Source organism: Salmo trutta, chromosome 1 (genome assembly GCF_901001165.1).
Source record: "Salmo trutta chromosome 1, fSalTru1.1, whole genome shotgun sequence".
NCBI lineage: Eukaryota > Metazoa > Chordata > Actinopteri > Salmoniformes > Salmonidae > Salmo > Salmo trutta.
The window spans coordinates 35,219,775-35,237,074 of NC_042957.1; the positions used below are offsets into that span (position 1 = coordinate 35,219,775).

Below are 17,300 nucleotides of genomic sequence, written 5' to 3' on the forward strand. Positions count from 1 at the left end.
GATCATTCATGGCCATAGGAGTTGGCTGTAAAACACAAACAAACAGATCTGGGTCGAAGCTAGCTAACTAGCCCAATGTCCAATGTCTCTGTACATGTATACCAGACAGACAAGCCCCAGTATAACAGTGAACAAGAGCCTAACCCCCTTTCCCGTCACCACAGGGCCCATGCAGATGGGAGGAGAGGGGATGGTGGGTCCCGCTGACCCCAAACGGAGACCTCCAGAGCAGCACAGGGAGGGCAACACTCCTGCCCCTGCCGTCGAACCACCACCTAAACCCAAGGTACCAGCTACCGCTCTAACAGAGGCAGCCGCTTTTCCTCTCCGTCCCTTTTACACGTTCTCATTTCCTGCCAATACCTCTGAAAGCATGTCCTAATAATGCATGTGTTTGGATGAGGAACCTGAATGTGGCAAAGCGCAGCAAACACCGCATCTAACGAGGCAGCAGACAAAAAGGAACACAGAATTGAGAAAAACATTCTTGAGTCGTTGTGAAGATTTTTTAAAGGAAGAAGCACTCTCTATCATAGTCTTCTTCTGTGCCTATTGGGAGAGTGGATTCCAAAATAAATACTCCTTTATAGCGGTGCCATTTTGTATTAAAAGAGGCTTTTCATGCTCTCTTTTCAGCATATTGTTCATCATTATTACCCCACTCATGACTGTATGAGTGAGTCTGTCTTTTTTGACTGATTTTGGATGTATGACAGACAGGCATACCAAAATAACCTGTCTCCAGTCAACTGCAAAGAACTTGTTACTGTTCACAATGCTCTCTCTCTCTCACGGGCTCCCATTTCTCTTGTCAGAGCTTCTTTTGGGGTTTTCCGTTTTTATTTTTTGACTCTCTCTCATTTCACCCCCCTCCCTCCCTTGTTTCAAATCCCCCTCTCGCTGGTTTAGTTTGGTATTTGTACTCCTCCTCTTAGTTCCAGACATAGTTGTGTGAATGCGAACAACTTTCCTCCTTCCCGCGTTCATTTGAGTCTGTTCACCTCATTACCGGCTGGTGAGAAAGGCCTCTTGATCACAAACAACTGAAGATGTCTGTCAGCCCGACTCGTCTGTGAGGAACTTCTGTTGTTTCTGTTCTGTCTCGGGTCGAGTTAATGATCACTCCTCCTATATTTGCCTGGCTTTGTGTGTTTCTGCTGTCAGGGCAAAGACCGCAGCAGTAGCTAGCATGGCTTCATGTTTCAACTCGTGAGAACATAAGAGTACTAGTAATAACGGCTGTGGCCTTTGGTGCTACAGCTCCTTGCCTGCTCCTGTTTGGCTGCCTGCCCTAGAATGCTGTTGCTCAAACCCGTCTGTGTGGCTCCTCTCACAGTGTAGTTTCCACTGTGTGGTTTTCCAATTGTGTTGAAATATTTTGAAGCCAGTCAAACCTGCCTGAAAGACTCCAGGTGTGACTGAGAGAAGGGCCATCGGGGAGAGAAAGAGGGGGGGACGGGGACGCAGAGAAAGAGAGAGCGAGGCAGGCGAAAGGTTGCGTTCTGGCTCGGGTTTCTCTGTGGGGTTTCTCCGTCGGGTAGTTACACACGGGTACGCATTGGCTGCAGACCGCTGAGTGCTTGCTCGCAGGATGTCTTGGAGGAAAGGTTTTGCATGATTGTTTGACTATGTTTTTGTGAGAAAGTGTGTGAAAGTCAGACTGAAATCTCTCTCATCACGTGTGCGTGCGGCCTGTGTGTGTGTGTGTGTGCGCGCGCGTGTGTTTTTGTTTTTGTCCCATCTATTCCCCGTCGCAGGACCGCTACAGCTCCTCTCAGTGTATGTCCCAGCCCCCCACCCCCTGTCCCCTGTCCCCCAGCCCTGCTAGTCTGTCCTCTTGTCACGGGGCGCAGGACAGCAGAGATATCATTAGCAGCCACCCTGCTGTCGCTGGGGCCTGGCCAAAGACCCCCACCAGCCCTGTAAGTGCCTCAAGCACTTTTACTCAGCTTGTTGTTTACATTTTTTTTATTTTTTTTGTGTGTGTCTTTGTTTTTTGACGCCTGAAATGTGATTGTGTTGTCGTTATTTGTGACCGAGACTTTCTTATTAAGACAAGCATGCAATTGGAGCTGGACAAAGGATTCCCTTCCTAACGCTCTCTTTCCTCCTGTCTCTTTCCCATACGATGCTGGCTACCTGGCAGTCCTGCTGCCCCACAATATCTCAAATGCTTCTCTTGTCACACGAAACGCTCCAGTTTGTATTGCGTATTATTGTTCGGATGATTGATTGTGTTAATGAGAAAGTTCTCCAATCCTGTGAGTGGACCTGTGTCACATGGGGTAGATGTGACACATGCTCTGTTTCTGTTGACAGCCGTGGGACCTACCTGGCTGTATAGCTGCCATTCAACTGGGTTTGAATGGAAAATACAACAGCAACAACAAAGTCTAATAATGTAAAACCTGGATGTTGATCACATCAGTCTGTATGAAAGCGTCCATAACCATTGACAACAGTGGTAGCCCTGACTGACCTCCCCCCTCTACTATATGCCCCACCCCTTTAGAAGCCCAGCCCGGCCACCATGACCAATGAGAAGATCCGCATCCTGTATGAGATGGGCGGGGAGCCCGAGAGGAGGATGTGGGTGGACCGCTACCTGGCCTTCATGGAGGAGAGGGGCACGCCCGTACCAATGCTGCCTGCTGTGGGCAAGAAGCCCCTGGACCTATGCCGCCTCTATCTGTCTGTCCGAGAGATAGGAGGCCTGGCTATGGTGAGTCTAAGTGGCTTCCCCTAGGTACAGATCTAGGATCAGCTTCCCCTCCCTCCAATCTGAACCGTTAGTGGGGAAAGTGCTGGTTGATCACAGAAGGAACGATAGGCTGGAGACTTTAAGCAGTAGGTGTGCATCTACACGTCTTCAAATCCGTGTTTCCATCAGACAGCCCCTTACGTCACCGATCGCTATTTTCGGCCTATGTTGCCCATCCATCCTAGTGCTACCAGATCATATACGCTTTCATACCCAGCTCTGGTTGCTCAGTCTCCTGTTGGGCATGCCCCCCTCCCCTCCCTCTACAGGTGAACAAGAGCAAGAAGTGGAGGGAGCTGTCTACCCACCTCAACGTGGGCACGTCCAGCAGCTCCGCCAGCTCTCTGAAGAAGCAGTACATCCATTACCTGTTTGCCTTCGAGTGTAAAGTGGAGCGGGGAGAGGAGCCGCCGCTGGAGATACCGGGAGAAACCAAGAAACAGGCCCAGGCTCACCAGGCTAGGATCCAGCCGCCCTCACCAGGTGAGTAGAGCGATGGAGATGTGTATATCATGTGTCGTAATTCTGTTTAACTCAGTAAAGCAGTGGGCGTTGTCCAGGAGGCAGGCTCATGCCCTAAGGGGTGGTTGCTGGCTCGGACAAGGGTTACTTTACTAGGATCTGTAGCCACCTCGCTGAGCTGTGACCTGTTGCTTGTGACAGACGGGTTGGCTGACAACGTCACGAAAATGATGGGCGCGCATCGATGTGGCCCGGAAGGCCGTGCTGGTGTTATGCTTCTTGTCAACGGTGACAAGAAACTGCCATGTGGGGAATCGTAGGTGGCTCGTTTTCAGCCAGTCGGATCTTGTTCTTGACACCATGTCTTGTTTTGACTGATGTCAATGCTAATACGGCTAAAATGTTTAGCCAGCTAACCGACAGCTGTAACGACGTATTTGAGAGACAACAAAGTGCTCATGGTGAAAATGTATTTCTATTTTGAATTAACATTTGGAGACCAAATATAGTTTACAGCAGCCAAACCCATCTGTTTTGCCCCATAATGGCGCACGTGTCCGTTTTTCGTTGCTAAACAACCAACCCGTCCATGCAGTACAATACAGACCTGTAATAACGCATTCACCTGCTATGCTATGTCCCTTCACTCATTCCTCTGTAGACCTAGGAACATTACAACAAGTCCTTGAGTGTAACACCTGCTGTACTTCCAACCTGTGAATGCTGTGTGTATAGACGAGAGGGATAAGCTACCTGCTGCTGTGGTTGACAAATATGTCCACCCGTCCATAGTCATCATACACAGGCATGAACAGGAGAATATCCATACATCCACAGGCAGCCCCATACGGTGTGTCTAAACTAAGCACGGCCTCTGCTCAGTCATCCGGCCCTCCATTTAATCCATCTCCATTCTCCCTGGGCTGGCTACTCCCTCCCTGCACCCTCCCTACTCCCTCCCTGCACCCTCCCAGCACGTGGGTCTATTTCTGTCTGACAGGTGATTGTGTCAAACTGCAAGAGAGAGGGAGGGGGGAGAGCTGTCAGACAGCCAGCTCTAGGATTCCCCCCACCCCCTCGGGCGAGATGGTTGATGTCAGAGGGAGAGTGAAAGAGGGGGAGAGAGAGGGAACACAGCTAAGACCGTGTGAGGAAGTGGGGGGGGGGGGGTAGAGCTGTCAAGCAGCAGGGGAATATCCCTTCCCCCTAGAGAAGATGAATAGGGGAGGGAGGAGTGTGGTGTGGCTGTCTGGGATATAAACAGTGACCTCCGCCTGACCTAGTTTCCCACAGACAGATGGACCAGTGAGGCAGCATTTTTTTCCCCCTCTTTGTCTCTCTCTCTCCCTTGTTCTCGCTCTCTCCCCGCGTGATTATGGTGGGGTCATGTGGGTTCACACGCTCAGAGAGAGAGAGAGAGAGAGGGAGGGAGGGAGAGCGATGGCGTGTGGCTGAACCACTTCATTGTTTACTTTTGAAACACCTCTCATTTACAAACACATTTAAGGCCTGGCCAGCCAATTCTCTCTGTCTCTCTCTCTCTGCCTCGCTCTCTCTTTCTCTCTCGCTCTCTCTGCCTCTTTCTCTCTGCCTCATATTATTACAGACAGGGTTTTTAATCATTTCTTGAATTGTAAAAAAAAAGAAATTGTGAGGTTTCTTTTATTCTGGTCTTGTATCGTTAATGAGAACAGTCATTTTGATATAAGGAGATGCCAGAATGTAAAATTCTGAATTAATTGCATGCATCCCAAATGGCACCCTATTCCCTATATAGTGCACTACTTTTTGGGAAGCCGACGTAATTGCTAGACTAAGCAGTCGTCATACCTAGCAGAGCCGGCTTGAGGAGCCATCCAGCCTGAATCAGAGAGCATTGTACATGTATCATATCTTTTTTTTATTTAAGTACTCATAATTATCTCGTAGAACGTTGTTCTTCTCTGACATTGAGTTCGAAGCATCTTTCTTTCCCAACTGCCATATATACACACAGATTTAGATGCATATCTCTACCTCTCAGACTTTCGTTTTCCCCGGGGGGGGTGTCTTTGTTCAACAAGCTGCCTCGTGCTACAGAAACAGGAGATGGGCTCCTTCCCTCTGGATCGTTCTGGTTCTGACGAGGCTTACTTACTTATACTGTACATACAGGGGGTATAGAAAGTCACCACCCCCTTTCAAAATGTTCACCTTTTGTTGAAAACACATCAAATCTGACTTTTTTAAATTGTATTTACACACAGTAACCCACAATATTCAAGATAACTTTTTTTATTTATTTTTTTACTCTGAAAATGTATTAAAAAGTAAAACAGTAAAATACCCTATTTGGATAAGTGAACACCCCCCCTGAGTTAATACTTGGTGGAACCACCTTTTGCTTCAATTACATCCATGAGTCTCTTTGAATACGTCTCTACTAACTTTACACACCTAGACTGTCCTTTATTTGCCCGTTCTTCCTTGCAGAATTGTTGAAGCTCAGTCAAATTGCATGGTGACCTCTCACAGACTGCACTCTTCAAGTCATTCCACAGATTCTCGATGGGATTTAGGTCGGGGCTCTGACTACGCCGCTCAAGGACATTCACCTTCTTGTCCTTCAGCCACCGTACGGTTGCTTGGGCGGTGTACTTTGGGTCATTGTCATGTGGAAACGTAAACCATCTTCCGATTTTCAACTTCCTGGCAGAGGGCTGCAGGTTCTCCTCAAGAATCTGTCGGTATTTTGCACTGTCCATTTTCCCTTCTATCGTGACAAGCTCACCTGTCCCTGCTGAAGAGAAACACCCCCACAACAGGATGCTGCCACCGCCGTGCTTTACTGTAGACATGGTGTTATTTACTGTAGGCGTGGTGTTATTTACTGTAGGCGTGGTGTTATTTACTGTAGGCGTGGTGTTATTTACTGTAGGCGTGGTGTTATTTACTGTAGGCGTGGTGTTCTTTACTGTAGGCGTGGTGTTATTTACTGTAGGCGTGGTGTTATTTACTGTAGGCGTGGTGTTCTTTACTGTAGGCGTGGTGTTATTTACTGTAGGCGTGGTGTTATTTGGGTGGAAAGACGTATTGGGTTTTCGCCAGACATATCATTTTGTGTTCAGGCCAAAAAGTTCCATTTTGGTCTCATCTGGCCACAGAACCTTTTGGACTCAGAATCTTGGCCTCGGAGACTTGATGTGGCTTTTTTTGAGGAGTGTTTTTTTTTTTCTTCTTTGTCTTGCCATCCTCCAAGAGGCCAGATTTGTGGAGCGCTTGTGATACTGTGGTCACATGCACACATTGACCAGTCTTTGCCATAAAGGCCTGAAGCTCCTTCAAAGTCACCATTGGTTTCTTAGCCTCTCTGATCAGTCTCCTCCTTGCCCGGTCATCCAGTTTGGAGGGACGGCCTGATCTATGCAGGTTCTGGGTGGTGCCATACGCCTTCCACTTCTTAATAATGGTCTTACTCATGCTCCGAGGGATAGACGAAGCCTTTGAAATCTTTTTATATCCATCCCCTGACTTGTGCCTTTCCGCAACTTTATCTCGTAGATCATTTGAAAGTACCTTTCCGCCCATAGTGGATTCTTTGCTTTGAATTGCACTACTGAGCAGTGGAGTCCTCTATGAACTACTGCTTTTATTCTGAACTAATCAGTCACTACAATTGATCACAGATAGAAGCCAATTAGCTTGATTTGTGGTCTGGAAGGTGGTTGGTTATACCTCAACAAATGTGCAATTGCAATTCTAAGGGGGGGGGGGTCACTTATCCAAATAGGGTATTTTACGGTTTTACTTTCAAATACATTTTCAGAGTTTTTATATATATATTTTTCCACTTGGATATTGTGGGTTACTGTGTGTGTAAATAAAGGGGGAAAAGTCAGATTTCATGTGTTTTCATTTCAGGCTGTAAGGCAACAAAAGGTGAACATTTTGAAAGGGGGTGTTGACTTTCTATACCCACTGTACATATCTCTATATGGGGTGGCAGGTAGCCTAGTGGTTATAGTGTTGGGCCAGTAACCGAAAGGTTGCTAGATCGAATCCCCCGAGCTGACAAGGTAAAAAATCTGTCCTTCTGCCCCTGAACAAGGCGGTTAACCCACTGTTCCTAGGCTGTCATTGTAAATAAGGATTTGTTCTTAACTGACTTGCCTGGTTAAATATGGAAGAAAATATTCTGTATGGCTGTGTCTTTTGCCTCTGTATCTTGAGCTAATAACTCAGGCTCCCTGTAGGGCCCCCGTGTTTGTTGTATAATTCAGTCAATATTTCTTAAATACAAAAAGTGTGCAGTATCTTACTCCATTAGCCGGCTGTTACATTTACCAGAACTGTATTTTTTTACCTTTTTAACAATTTTGACTGCTGTTACTAATTTTCTCCCCAGCCAACTCCGGCTCCCTGCAGGGCCCCCATACCCCTCAGTCGACAGGCAGCAGCTCCATGAGTGAGATGCCAGAGGGTATGAAGCGCCCCACCCCAGCCACCACACCCCACGGACACATGACCCCACAGCCAGGCAACAGGTAGAGAGGCCAGTGCCCTGGGGCCACTCATAGTGTGTTGTAGGGATGTCTGTGTTTCTGTCTGTGTGTGTGTGTGTGTGTGTGTGTGTGTGTGTGTGTGTGTGTGTGTGTGTGTGTGTGTGTGTGTGTGTGTGTGACTTAGTCTTACTCTATACACACATGGATACCCTTTGTATCATCCTTTGTTGTCCTCCTCACCCCTCCTGTATGTGTCTGCCTCAGGAACAGTGGTGGTATCCGTGTCCAGGATCCCTTCTCAGAGATCAGTGACCCTGCCTTCCACAAGCGAGGGCCCATGCCCTCTGGCGCCCCCTACCAGCAGAGTGGCGGTAGTTCAGACCCCTCCATGAGGATGCAGTACGACGCCAACAAGGACCTTTATGGAGGGCCCCAGAAAGGTGAGTGGACCAGGCGATCTTAAAACGCGTAGCATAACACAGTGCACTCATACACTGGTATTATCCCCATTGCTTGTGTGCACTGCGTATTAGATGAAAATCTACATCTTAGTTACAATTCACGTAATACACCTATTGTCTGAATAGGATATGGTCTGGTACTTTTTAAATTCTCCATGTAGGTTGAAATGTCTTTTTCGTCCTTGTTTTTGGTTAGGCCATCACATCCGATGTAGGAAAAAAACCGCTCTGTAGGGATGATTGTTTCCTTAGACTATGTTGCCACCCAGTGGCCAAATCATGTACTACACACCCTTGCCTTGGATAACGCCAGACATGAACGCTGATGACATCCGAATCGCCTGTATTTGCCAAGAGCGTTTACACGTACCAAGGAATTTGACCTGGTGGAAGGGTGCTGACTTACTGTTGACACGTACTCTACATACAGTATGTACAATACCATGTCTATTCTCCCTCCACAGGGCCAGGGGGCGGTGAGTCCTATGGACCAGGTCAGATGCCCAGCGGTGCCGTACAGGACATGTACCCCCGTGGTCCTCCCTCGGGAGCCATGCCAGGGATGGGCCCCGGCCCGCGGCCACAGTACCCCTACGGGCCTGGCTACGACAGAAGGTGGGTATTCTACTAACCATCGTAGATGCATCGCTGGGTGTTTATACCTGTAGGAAAAGGGCTGTTTCGTGCTCAAACAACTGTAGTAGAGGTGCTACCTTCAAATCGAATGCTGGATCAAAAGTTGAGGCGCGGCACTCTATTATAAAAAAATATTATTCATTGTAAATCCCGAGTCATAAACATTGCACGACGTTTCAGTCAGAGACATTGATCAGACAGTTATATAAATGCCAAAAATAATTGTTTCCTCCTACCTTCCAGACCAGACCATGTGATGGGTCCAGAGGGGGGTATGGCTCCCCCTGGGGGTCAGAACAATATGGGACCTTCCAGCGGTGACCCCAGCATGTACTCTGCCAACAGATACCCTCAGCAGAGGTAAGACGTCCGTCTAGGCTAATGGCGATCATCAGTTTAGCATTGCGCAGAAACACGCCCTTGTCCCCATCTATCTGTGTTCTAACTGGTGTCATCCTCGTCCACCACAGGCCACATGGACATGAGAGTTACGGGCAGCAGCAATACCCTCACGGCCCCATGCCCTACGGCTCTCACCAGCCTGGAATGTATCCACAGCAACAGGTCAGTCCCGGCCTCCCGTTCCTAGAGGGCATTGTGCTAAAGCTACTGAATCTATGGGAAGTGACCTGGGAAAATAAGCTAACTTAGGCATTTCAATGCAAAGTGAAGTTTAAACTCAAGTCGATTAGCGGTCTACTAAGAAATGGTCAGCACATCATGCAGGGGTGAAAGTAAGATACGTACCGGTAAAACATGAGCCCTATCACAATAATTACAACTAAATGTCAAGAAAACTGTCTAGTACAGCGTGATTTAAAAACAAACAAAAGAGATACAGTATATCGATTAGTCTCTGACATTCTGAAGCTGAGCTGCGGCCTTCAGTTATTGTAGGAGACCAAAAAAATGGAGCTTTTCACTTTCTGAAGAGAGATGTTTAAAGCCAGGCAGGTTTCAGGAAAGCACTTCAGTTGTTGGGTTAAGCAACGGATGAATAGCCAGCAAGCTTCCATTTTTTGATTAAATAGAGACATTGCCGATTTTATCAGTGTAATCAGATTGAATATATTAGGATATGTTACTGACATTGAACTGATTTCTATAACCTACTAACCAGATGCGTTTGCCTATGAATAGGGAATTGAGTTTCTATTATGTTCTGTTCTGCCAACTATTAGCTGAGAAAAAAATTGCCACAAGGCCAAACCTATTGCCGACCCACGCTGCACACCATTCTAGTTTAACGGGATAGGAGTTTTTTTTGTCTCGCCTAGGGCGGTAGAACGTCCAGGGCCAGGCCTGTTAAATATGCCCATAAATGTTTTTGGTGAACGCACGTGCACACACAGATGTTGAAATCTTTCACCCCTGACATGTCTTGTTGCTAGTGGTCTTAGGCTTGTTGTGCGGCTGCTCGGCCATCCAAATCCATTTCATGAAGCTCCCGATGAAAAGTTATTGTGTTGACGTTGCTTCCTGAGGCAGTTTGGAACTCTGTAGTGAGTGTTGCAACCGAGGACAGATGTTCTTCAGCACTCTCCGGTCCCGTTCTGTGAGCTTGTGTGGCCCACAACTTCCCGACTGAGCCGTGGTTACTCTAGACGTTTCGGCTTCACAATAACAGCACTTACAGTTGACCGGGGCAGCTCTAGCAGGGCAGAAATTTGACAAACTGACTTGTTGGAAAGCTGGCATCCTATGACAGTGCCACATTGAAAGTCACTGAGCTCTTTAGTAAGTCCATTCTACTGCCAATGTTTGTCTATGGAGATTGCATGGCTGTGGCTGAAATAGCCGAATCCACTAATTTGAAGGGGTGTATCTGTGTGTGTGTGCATATATACAGTGTATTCGGAAAGTATTCAGACCCCTTCCCTTTTTCCACATGTTGTTACATTACAGCCTCTGTTTGTTTATATCTCCTCCTATTAGTGAAAAGTATAAGTGTTCTATAGCTATAAAGCGTAGGGAGGAAGGTGAGCCATGGTTGGCTTCCATGCAGTGTTGCGCAATGGCTTAGTCCATGTTTTTATTACAAATAGCAGCCTTGTGTTCTACGCTGCAAAGTTGCTATGCTTGTTTAGTTTGACCAATATAAGCAGCCCCGCTGACGCATTTGACCATGTATATGATATTTGTGGTGCTACAGTGAAAAAAGTTAGTATTGCTCGTACTGTCACGTTGTACACAGTGGCCACACTTGTAATTGCCATTGGGCGAGCCCGAGAGCTAAGTGTCACGCTTCTTGGGTAGCTGCATGCTGTGCATAACGGAATCGGCTAGATTGCGCGCACGGCGGGGGAAAACATGTTAGCGGGCAATGTTGTGACTTCTCCTCGATTTTGGTCACTTTTGAGGATGTTGCAGTGTTTCAATACAATGGATTTGACTCGACCGGCACAAGGGCTGTAGTACTCTGTGGAAAAACACAAACGTTTTGTCCTGGTTTCTGTTAGTGCTCGTGAGTAGGCGTTGACGTTCAGTCTCTCTAGCACGGGTATAGGCCTGTTCAATGACACGCTTAACATACCCGTGTGTCAGGAACCTGGTGCGCATAATCATTAGCTTTGCTGGTATGTTCCGCGTAGACCGGGTGGTTACTGTCTGGGGGTAAAAGTGTATTCCTACTCTGTGGCTTGTGGAAGATGGTGTACGCCAACCTGTTGTCTTTATTTTTGTGAATTGTAAGATCTAAGAAGCCTATTTTCTCCCGATTTTCTCTCTGCTGTGAATTTATATATACACTACCGTTCAGAAGTTTGCGGTCACTTAGAAATGTCCTTGTTTTTGAAAGAAAAGCTTTTTTTTATTTTATTAAAATAACATGAAATTTATCAGAAATATAGTGTAGACATTGTTAATGTTGTAAATGACTATTGTAGCTGGAAACGACAGATTTTTTTTAATGGAATATCTACATAGGCGTACAGAGGCCCATTATCAGCGACCATCACTTCTGTGTTCCAATGGCACGTTGTGTTAGCTAATCCAAGTTAATCATTTTAAAAGGCTAATGGATCATTAGAAAACCCTTTTGCAATTATGTTAGCACAGCTGAAAACTGTTTTGCTGATTAATGAAGCGGTCCTTCTTTAGACTAGTTGAGTATCTGGAGCATCAGCATTTGTGGGTTCGATTACAGGCTCAAAATGGCTAGAAACAAAGAACTTTCTAATGAAACTTGTCAGTCTATTCTTGTTCTGAGAAATGAAGGCTATTCCATGTGAGAAATTGCCAAGAAACTGAAGATCACGTACAACGCTGTGTACTACTCCCTTCACAGAACAGTGCAAACTGGCTCTAACCAGAATAGAAAGATGAGTGGGAGGCCCCGGGGCACAACTGAGCAAGAGGAAAAGTACATTAGAGTATCTAGTTTGAGAAACAAACGCCTCACATGTCCTCAATTGGCAGCTTCATTAAATGGTACCCGCAAATCACCAGTCTCAACAGTGAAGAGGCGACTCCAGGATGCTGGCCAGTATCCGTGCTACAATACTCATTTACAACATTAACAATGTCTACACTGTATTTCTGATCAATTTGATGTTATTTTAATGGATAACATATTTAGATTTCTTTTCAAAAACAAGGACATTTTTAAGTGACCCCAAACTTTATAACGGTAGTGTGTGTGTGTGTGTGTGTGTGTGTGTGTGTGTGTGTGTGTGTGTGTGTGTGTGTGTGTGTGTGTGTGTGTGTGTGTGAGGTACACCTGCAAATGAGAAAATATCATTTTTGCAATGCACTGACTACAGTATCTAACGTGTAATGTTCTGTGTTCCCTCTCAGGGCTATAAGAGGCCAGTAGGACCAGAGGTTATGTACGGTCCCCCTGCTAAGCGCCATGAGGGTGAGGCCTACGGCATGCAGCAGTACGGAGGGCAGCAGCCAGGCATGTACAGCCAGTACGGAGGGAATTACATGGGGCCAGAGCGCAGGCCCATGCAGGGCCAGTACCCTTACCCCTACAGCCGAGACCGCATGGGAGCCACCCAGGGGCCACAGCAACACGCCATGATGAGCGGAGGGCCCCCTGCTTCTTCCGGAGTCTCTGCAGAGGGCCCACAGGTCAACATGTGGCACCCTAGGACAGACATGGGCTACCCCGGGCCTTACCGTGGCCAACTGGGCCAGGGGCCCCCTTACCCTGGTTTGGGCCGGGGCCCAGGGGATGACCCAGAGGGAAGGAGCTCCCCAGATGGGCAGTGGCCGCCCGGACCTCCAGGCCAGCACCAGCCCCCGTATCCACCCCACTCCTCCTCGGCCTCCTCCATGCCCCCAATGGCATCCAGACAGCCCCCCTCCTCCTACCAATCCAACCCCGCCATGGCCAACCACATCTCTAGAGCCCCCAGCCCCTCGCCCTTCCCCCGGCCCATGGGGGGATCCGGACCCCTGTCCCCCAACAATGGGGGCCCCTACATGGCATCTCTGAAGAAGGCAGGGATGCCCGGATCCATGCCAGGCTCACTCGGCGGAGGGATGTCAGGGCAGGGCATTCTGCCTCTCCACAGAGATATCAGCTTCCCCGTGGGGTCAGTGGAGGCCACCCTGCCCAAACTCAAAGCCCGACGCAGACTTACCTCCAAGGAGACCGGTAGGAGAATGAAGCATACTAACTCAATTCATAATGGCTGCATCCCAAATAGCACCTTATTCCCTTTATGATGCTCTACTTTTCACCACAGCCTTATGGGCCCTGGTCAAAAGTATTGCACTATATAGGGGCAAAGCTAGGCGATATGGACAAAAATCCATATCACGATAAATTGCTTAAATTGATGAGATAACGATTAATAGAACGATACATTTATAACAATATGAACCACGTTTAGTTTCATCCTTTAAACTACTGCGACTAGTGACGGTTGTAAGCCGTCAATTGTCCCATTAACTATCACCCACATTAGCAAACTTAATGAATTTATACTGGACATTTCTCTAGTATAGGCTACTTATCATAATGAACCATATCAGCAAAATGCCTGCGATAAGTGATCGGTATGGTCGGGTTCGATTTATTTTTATTTTATAGTCCCAGCTCTGTACTTTGACCTCTTACCCACAGGAACTCCGGAGGCGTGGCGCGTGATGATGTCCCTGAAGTCAGGTCTGCTGGCGGAGAGCACGTGGGCCCTGGACACCATCAACATCCTGCTGTATGACGACAGCACTGTGTCCTCCTTCACCCTCGCACAGGTGAGACGGCGCTACACAAACCATATCCGTACAATGTCCAATGATATCCATTATTGATTTCACCATGACTGGATGAAGGACAAATGACCAAGCTATTGTCTATGGTCTTTCACACAATCATTTCAGAATGCACCTAACTGATATGTTGTTCCCTGTGTTTTCCCAGTTGCCTGGCTTCCTGGAACTGATAGTGGAGTACTTCCGCCGGTGCCTGATCTCCATCTTTGGGATCCTGGATGAGTATGAGGTGGGCACAGAGGGACAGAGGACTCTGCTAGGACCAATCGCAGACCAGGAGGGAGAGCCTGCCGTTCCAGAGCTCGGTAGCCAATTACGCGAAGAGCAGAGGGATAGCAGGCCAGAAGAGGCGGGGATAGAGAAGCCCACAACCAACGGCAGCACAGAGGAGGCGGTCCCAGAGGAAAAGACGGAGGAGGTGACTGTGAAAGAGGAGAATGTAGAAGGGGAAGAATCTGAGGTGGGGGCAACCACGGAGCAGTCTGAGCCTCCCCAGCCCGAGGGGCCCCCAGAGCCGAGGCCCAAACAGGCCAGTAAGTATGACAAGCTGCCTGTGAAGGTGGAGGAGAAGAGTGCGGAGGAGGACCAGGTGGAGGAGCGCCAGGGACTCAGCCTGCCCAGGGGCTTCAGCTCCGGCCTGCTGCACTGGAAGGCTGGAGGGGGGGACTCCACGGCCCACATCCAGACACACTTCGAGAAACGCAGCGAAGAGACGCACAGCAAGCAAACAGAGGAGAGGGTTGGAGAGCAGGAGGAGGAGAGGAAGGTGGAAGAAGGGGCCGTTGTAGAGAAGACCATGACTGAGACAGCCACCGTGGACGATATGCTGAGTGCCCGGCCAGGCTCTCGGTCTCTGTCAGAGAGGAACGATCTTACTGGGATGTTCTCCTTTGTAGGAGGGGCGCAGACCCAAAGCCCTATCTTGACCCTGCTGGAGGACGAGCCTCGCTGCTGGGACGAGGCGCCCCTCTCCACGGCCGAACCCTGGCAGGACGCCCTGGCCCGCCGCTGTGTCTGCGTCTCCAACATCGTCCGCGGCCTCTCCTTCATCCCGGGGAACGACAACGACATGTCCCGCCACCCGGGCCTGGTGCTGATCCTGGGGCGGCTGGTCCTTCTGCATCACCTGCACCCCCAGAGGAAGAGGACGCCCCCCAGCTACCAGAGAGAGGAGGAGCAGGGCCGGGCCTGCAGCAAGGATGAGTGGTGGTGGGACTGTTTGTCAGCCCTCAGGGAGAACACTCTGGTCACCCTGGCTAACATCTCAGGTCAACTAGACCTGTCCCTCTACCCAGAGAGCATCTGTCTGCCCATTCTGGACGGGCTCCTCCACTGGATGGTGTGTCCCTCTGCCGAGGCCCAGGACCCCTTCACCACGGCGGGCTGCTCCTCCTCCCTCACCCCCCAGAGATTAGTGCTGGAGTGCCTGTGCAAGCTGAGCATCCAGGACAACAACGTGGACCTCCTGCTGGCCACGCCGCCGTTCAGTCGTCAGGAGAAGCTCTACGCCACCCTGGTGCGCCACGTGGGTGAGCGGAAGTCCCAGGTGTGCCGGGAGATGGCGGTGGCTGTGCTCTCTAACCTGGCGCAGGGGGACCCCACGGCGGCGCGTGCCATCGCTCTGCAGAAGGGCAGCGTGGGAACACTCATAGGCTTCCTGGAGGACTGCGTGGCCATGGCCCAGCACCAGCAGGCACCCCACAGCCTGCTACACCCAGCACCAATCCCCCACCCTGAACCCCCCAGCGTTAACATGATGTGCAGGGCCGCCAAGGCTCTGCTGGCTATGGCCAAGGTGAAGGAGAACCGGCCAGAGTTTGTTCTCTACGAGAGCAGGCTACTGGATAGCTCTCTGTCCTCTGTGCTGAGCTCGGCCGTGGCGGCCATCATGTGTGAAGTACTGTTTAAAATTGGACGCTCCTCGTGACAGCCACAGGCAGACACACAGAGGGAGGGGGGGGTGCTTGGTCTGACAACCAAGCTACAGTGAACACGAACATGGGTGTGCGTGGTATATTTTTATTTAAATAAAACACAAAAAATGTTTTTACATACAAATAAATATATAGAATATATATAGCTCCTATGCCCCATTCACAACCTTCATTTGGGATTTTTAAATCATTTTAATACAAATATTTAATACTTTGTATTTTACATTTTTATCTATTATTTTTATTTTTCGGTTTGTTTTTGTTTTAACCAAAGTTGGCACCCGATGATAGAGAACGTACTTTAGTTTTGGGGTCTCTTGCTCTTAAAAAAAATGTTTGGTAATTATGCGTGGCTGTTTGTCTGTGTGGGATCTTTCTGATGGTTGTTTTCTGCGGGAAGAAGCAGACTTATTTAAATTGTGAATCATGTTGTAGATAGACCTCTTATGTATTAATGTAAAGAGAAAAAAAAAAACACTGACTTAACTCTGAATATACAGATCATCCTGTTCTGGGGGAAGAAAAGTATATGGTGCAAAAGGATTAAGGGCCTGACTCAATCAGATCCACTTTAGCCAACATCCGCATGGCTGATGTTTTTTGACGGTGGAACTGCATTAGCTGTCAAATCAGCAGCATACCACCCTGCATCCCACTGCTGGCTTTCCTCTGAAGCTAAGCAGCGTTGGTCCTGGTTGGTCCCTGGATGGGAGACAAGATGCTGCCCGAGGGCCAGTAGGAGGCACCCTTTCCTCTGGTCTAAACAACAATTTCCCAATGCCGTGATTGGAAAGGGGGGATACCTAGTCAGTTGTACAACTGAATGCTTTCAACTGGAATGTGTCTTCCGCATTTAACCCAACCCCTCTGAATCGGTGAGGGGGGCTGCCATAATCGACATTGCCCTGTGTAGGGTGTGACGTTAAACGGGTGTCCTAACTCTCTGTGGTCACTAAAGAGCCCCTGGCACTTACTGTAAGAGTAGGGGTGTTAACCCCTGTGTCCTGGCTAAATTCCCAATCTGGCCTTCATACCATCATGGCCACATAATCATCCCCAGCTAACAATTGTCTCATTCATCCCCTTCCTCTCCCCTGTAACTATTCCCCAGGTCGTTGCTGTAAATGAGAATTTGTTCTCAGTCAACTTACCTGGTAAAATAAGGGTTAATAAAAATCTACAAGCGGCTCCTGGCATCATACCTAAAGCAAACATTGCCATTGGCTGCACGGAGTCGCATTAAGAAAAATCCCACGCAGCCTTGTTTACAAGTTTGAACACTGGAATGTGAGATGTAATCTACACCTTGATTATAGGTGATAGAATTCCTCATTTCATTTGA

General features: G+C 48.5%; 1 protein-coding gene across 6 annotated transcripts in view; it reads left to right on the forward strand.

The window, feature by feature from the left end:
- Window positions 1-16,433, forward strand: part of LOC115194902 (AT-rich interactive domain-containing protein 1B) — a 106,964-nt gene extending 90,531 nt beyond the window's left edge. For 5 of the 6 annotated variants that reach the window (XM_029754814.1, XM_029754831.1, XM_029754823.1 and 2 more), the window contains 12 exons: window positions 165-286; window positions 1,758-1,922; window positions 2,513-2,722; window positions 3,031-3,244; window positions 7,608-7,746; window positions 7,969-8,144; window positions 8,630-8,780; window positions 9,045-9,161; window positions 9,272-9,365; window positions 12,597-13,404; window positions 13,876-14,006; window positions 14,173-16,433. In XM_029754814.1, the coding sequence (XP_029610674.1) occupies window positions 165-286; window positions 1,758-1,922; window positions 2,513-2,722; window positions 3,031-3,244; window positions 7,608-7,746; window positions 7,969-8,144; window positions 8,630-8,780; window positions 9,045-9,161; window positions 9,272-9,365; window positions 12,597-13,404; window positions 13,876-14,006; window positions 14,173-15,951 (4,106 nt within the window). In that variant the 3' untranslated portion in view covers window positions 15,952-16,433. The remainder of the gene's footprint in view (window positions 1-164; window positions 287-1,757; window positions 1,923-2,512; window positions 2,723-3,030; window positions 3,245-7,607; window positions 7,747-7,968; window positions 8,145-8,629; window positions 8,781-9,044; window positions 9,162-9,271; window positions 9,366-12,596; window positions 13,405-13,875; window positions 14,007-14,172) is intronic. The other variant, XM_029754838.1, reaches the window with a different exon arrangement.
- The last annotated feature ends 867 nt before the right edge of the window (window positions 16,434-17,300 follow it).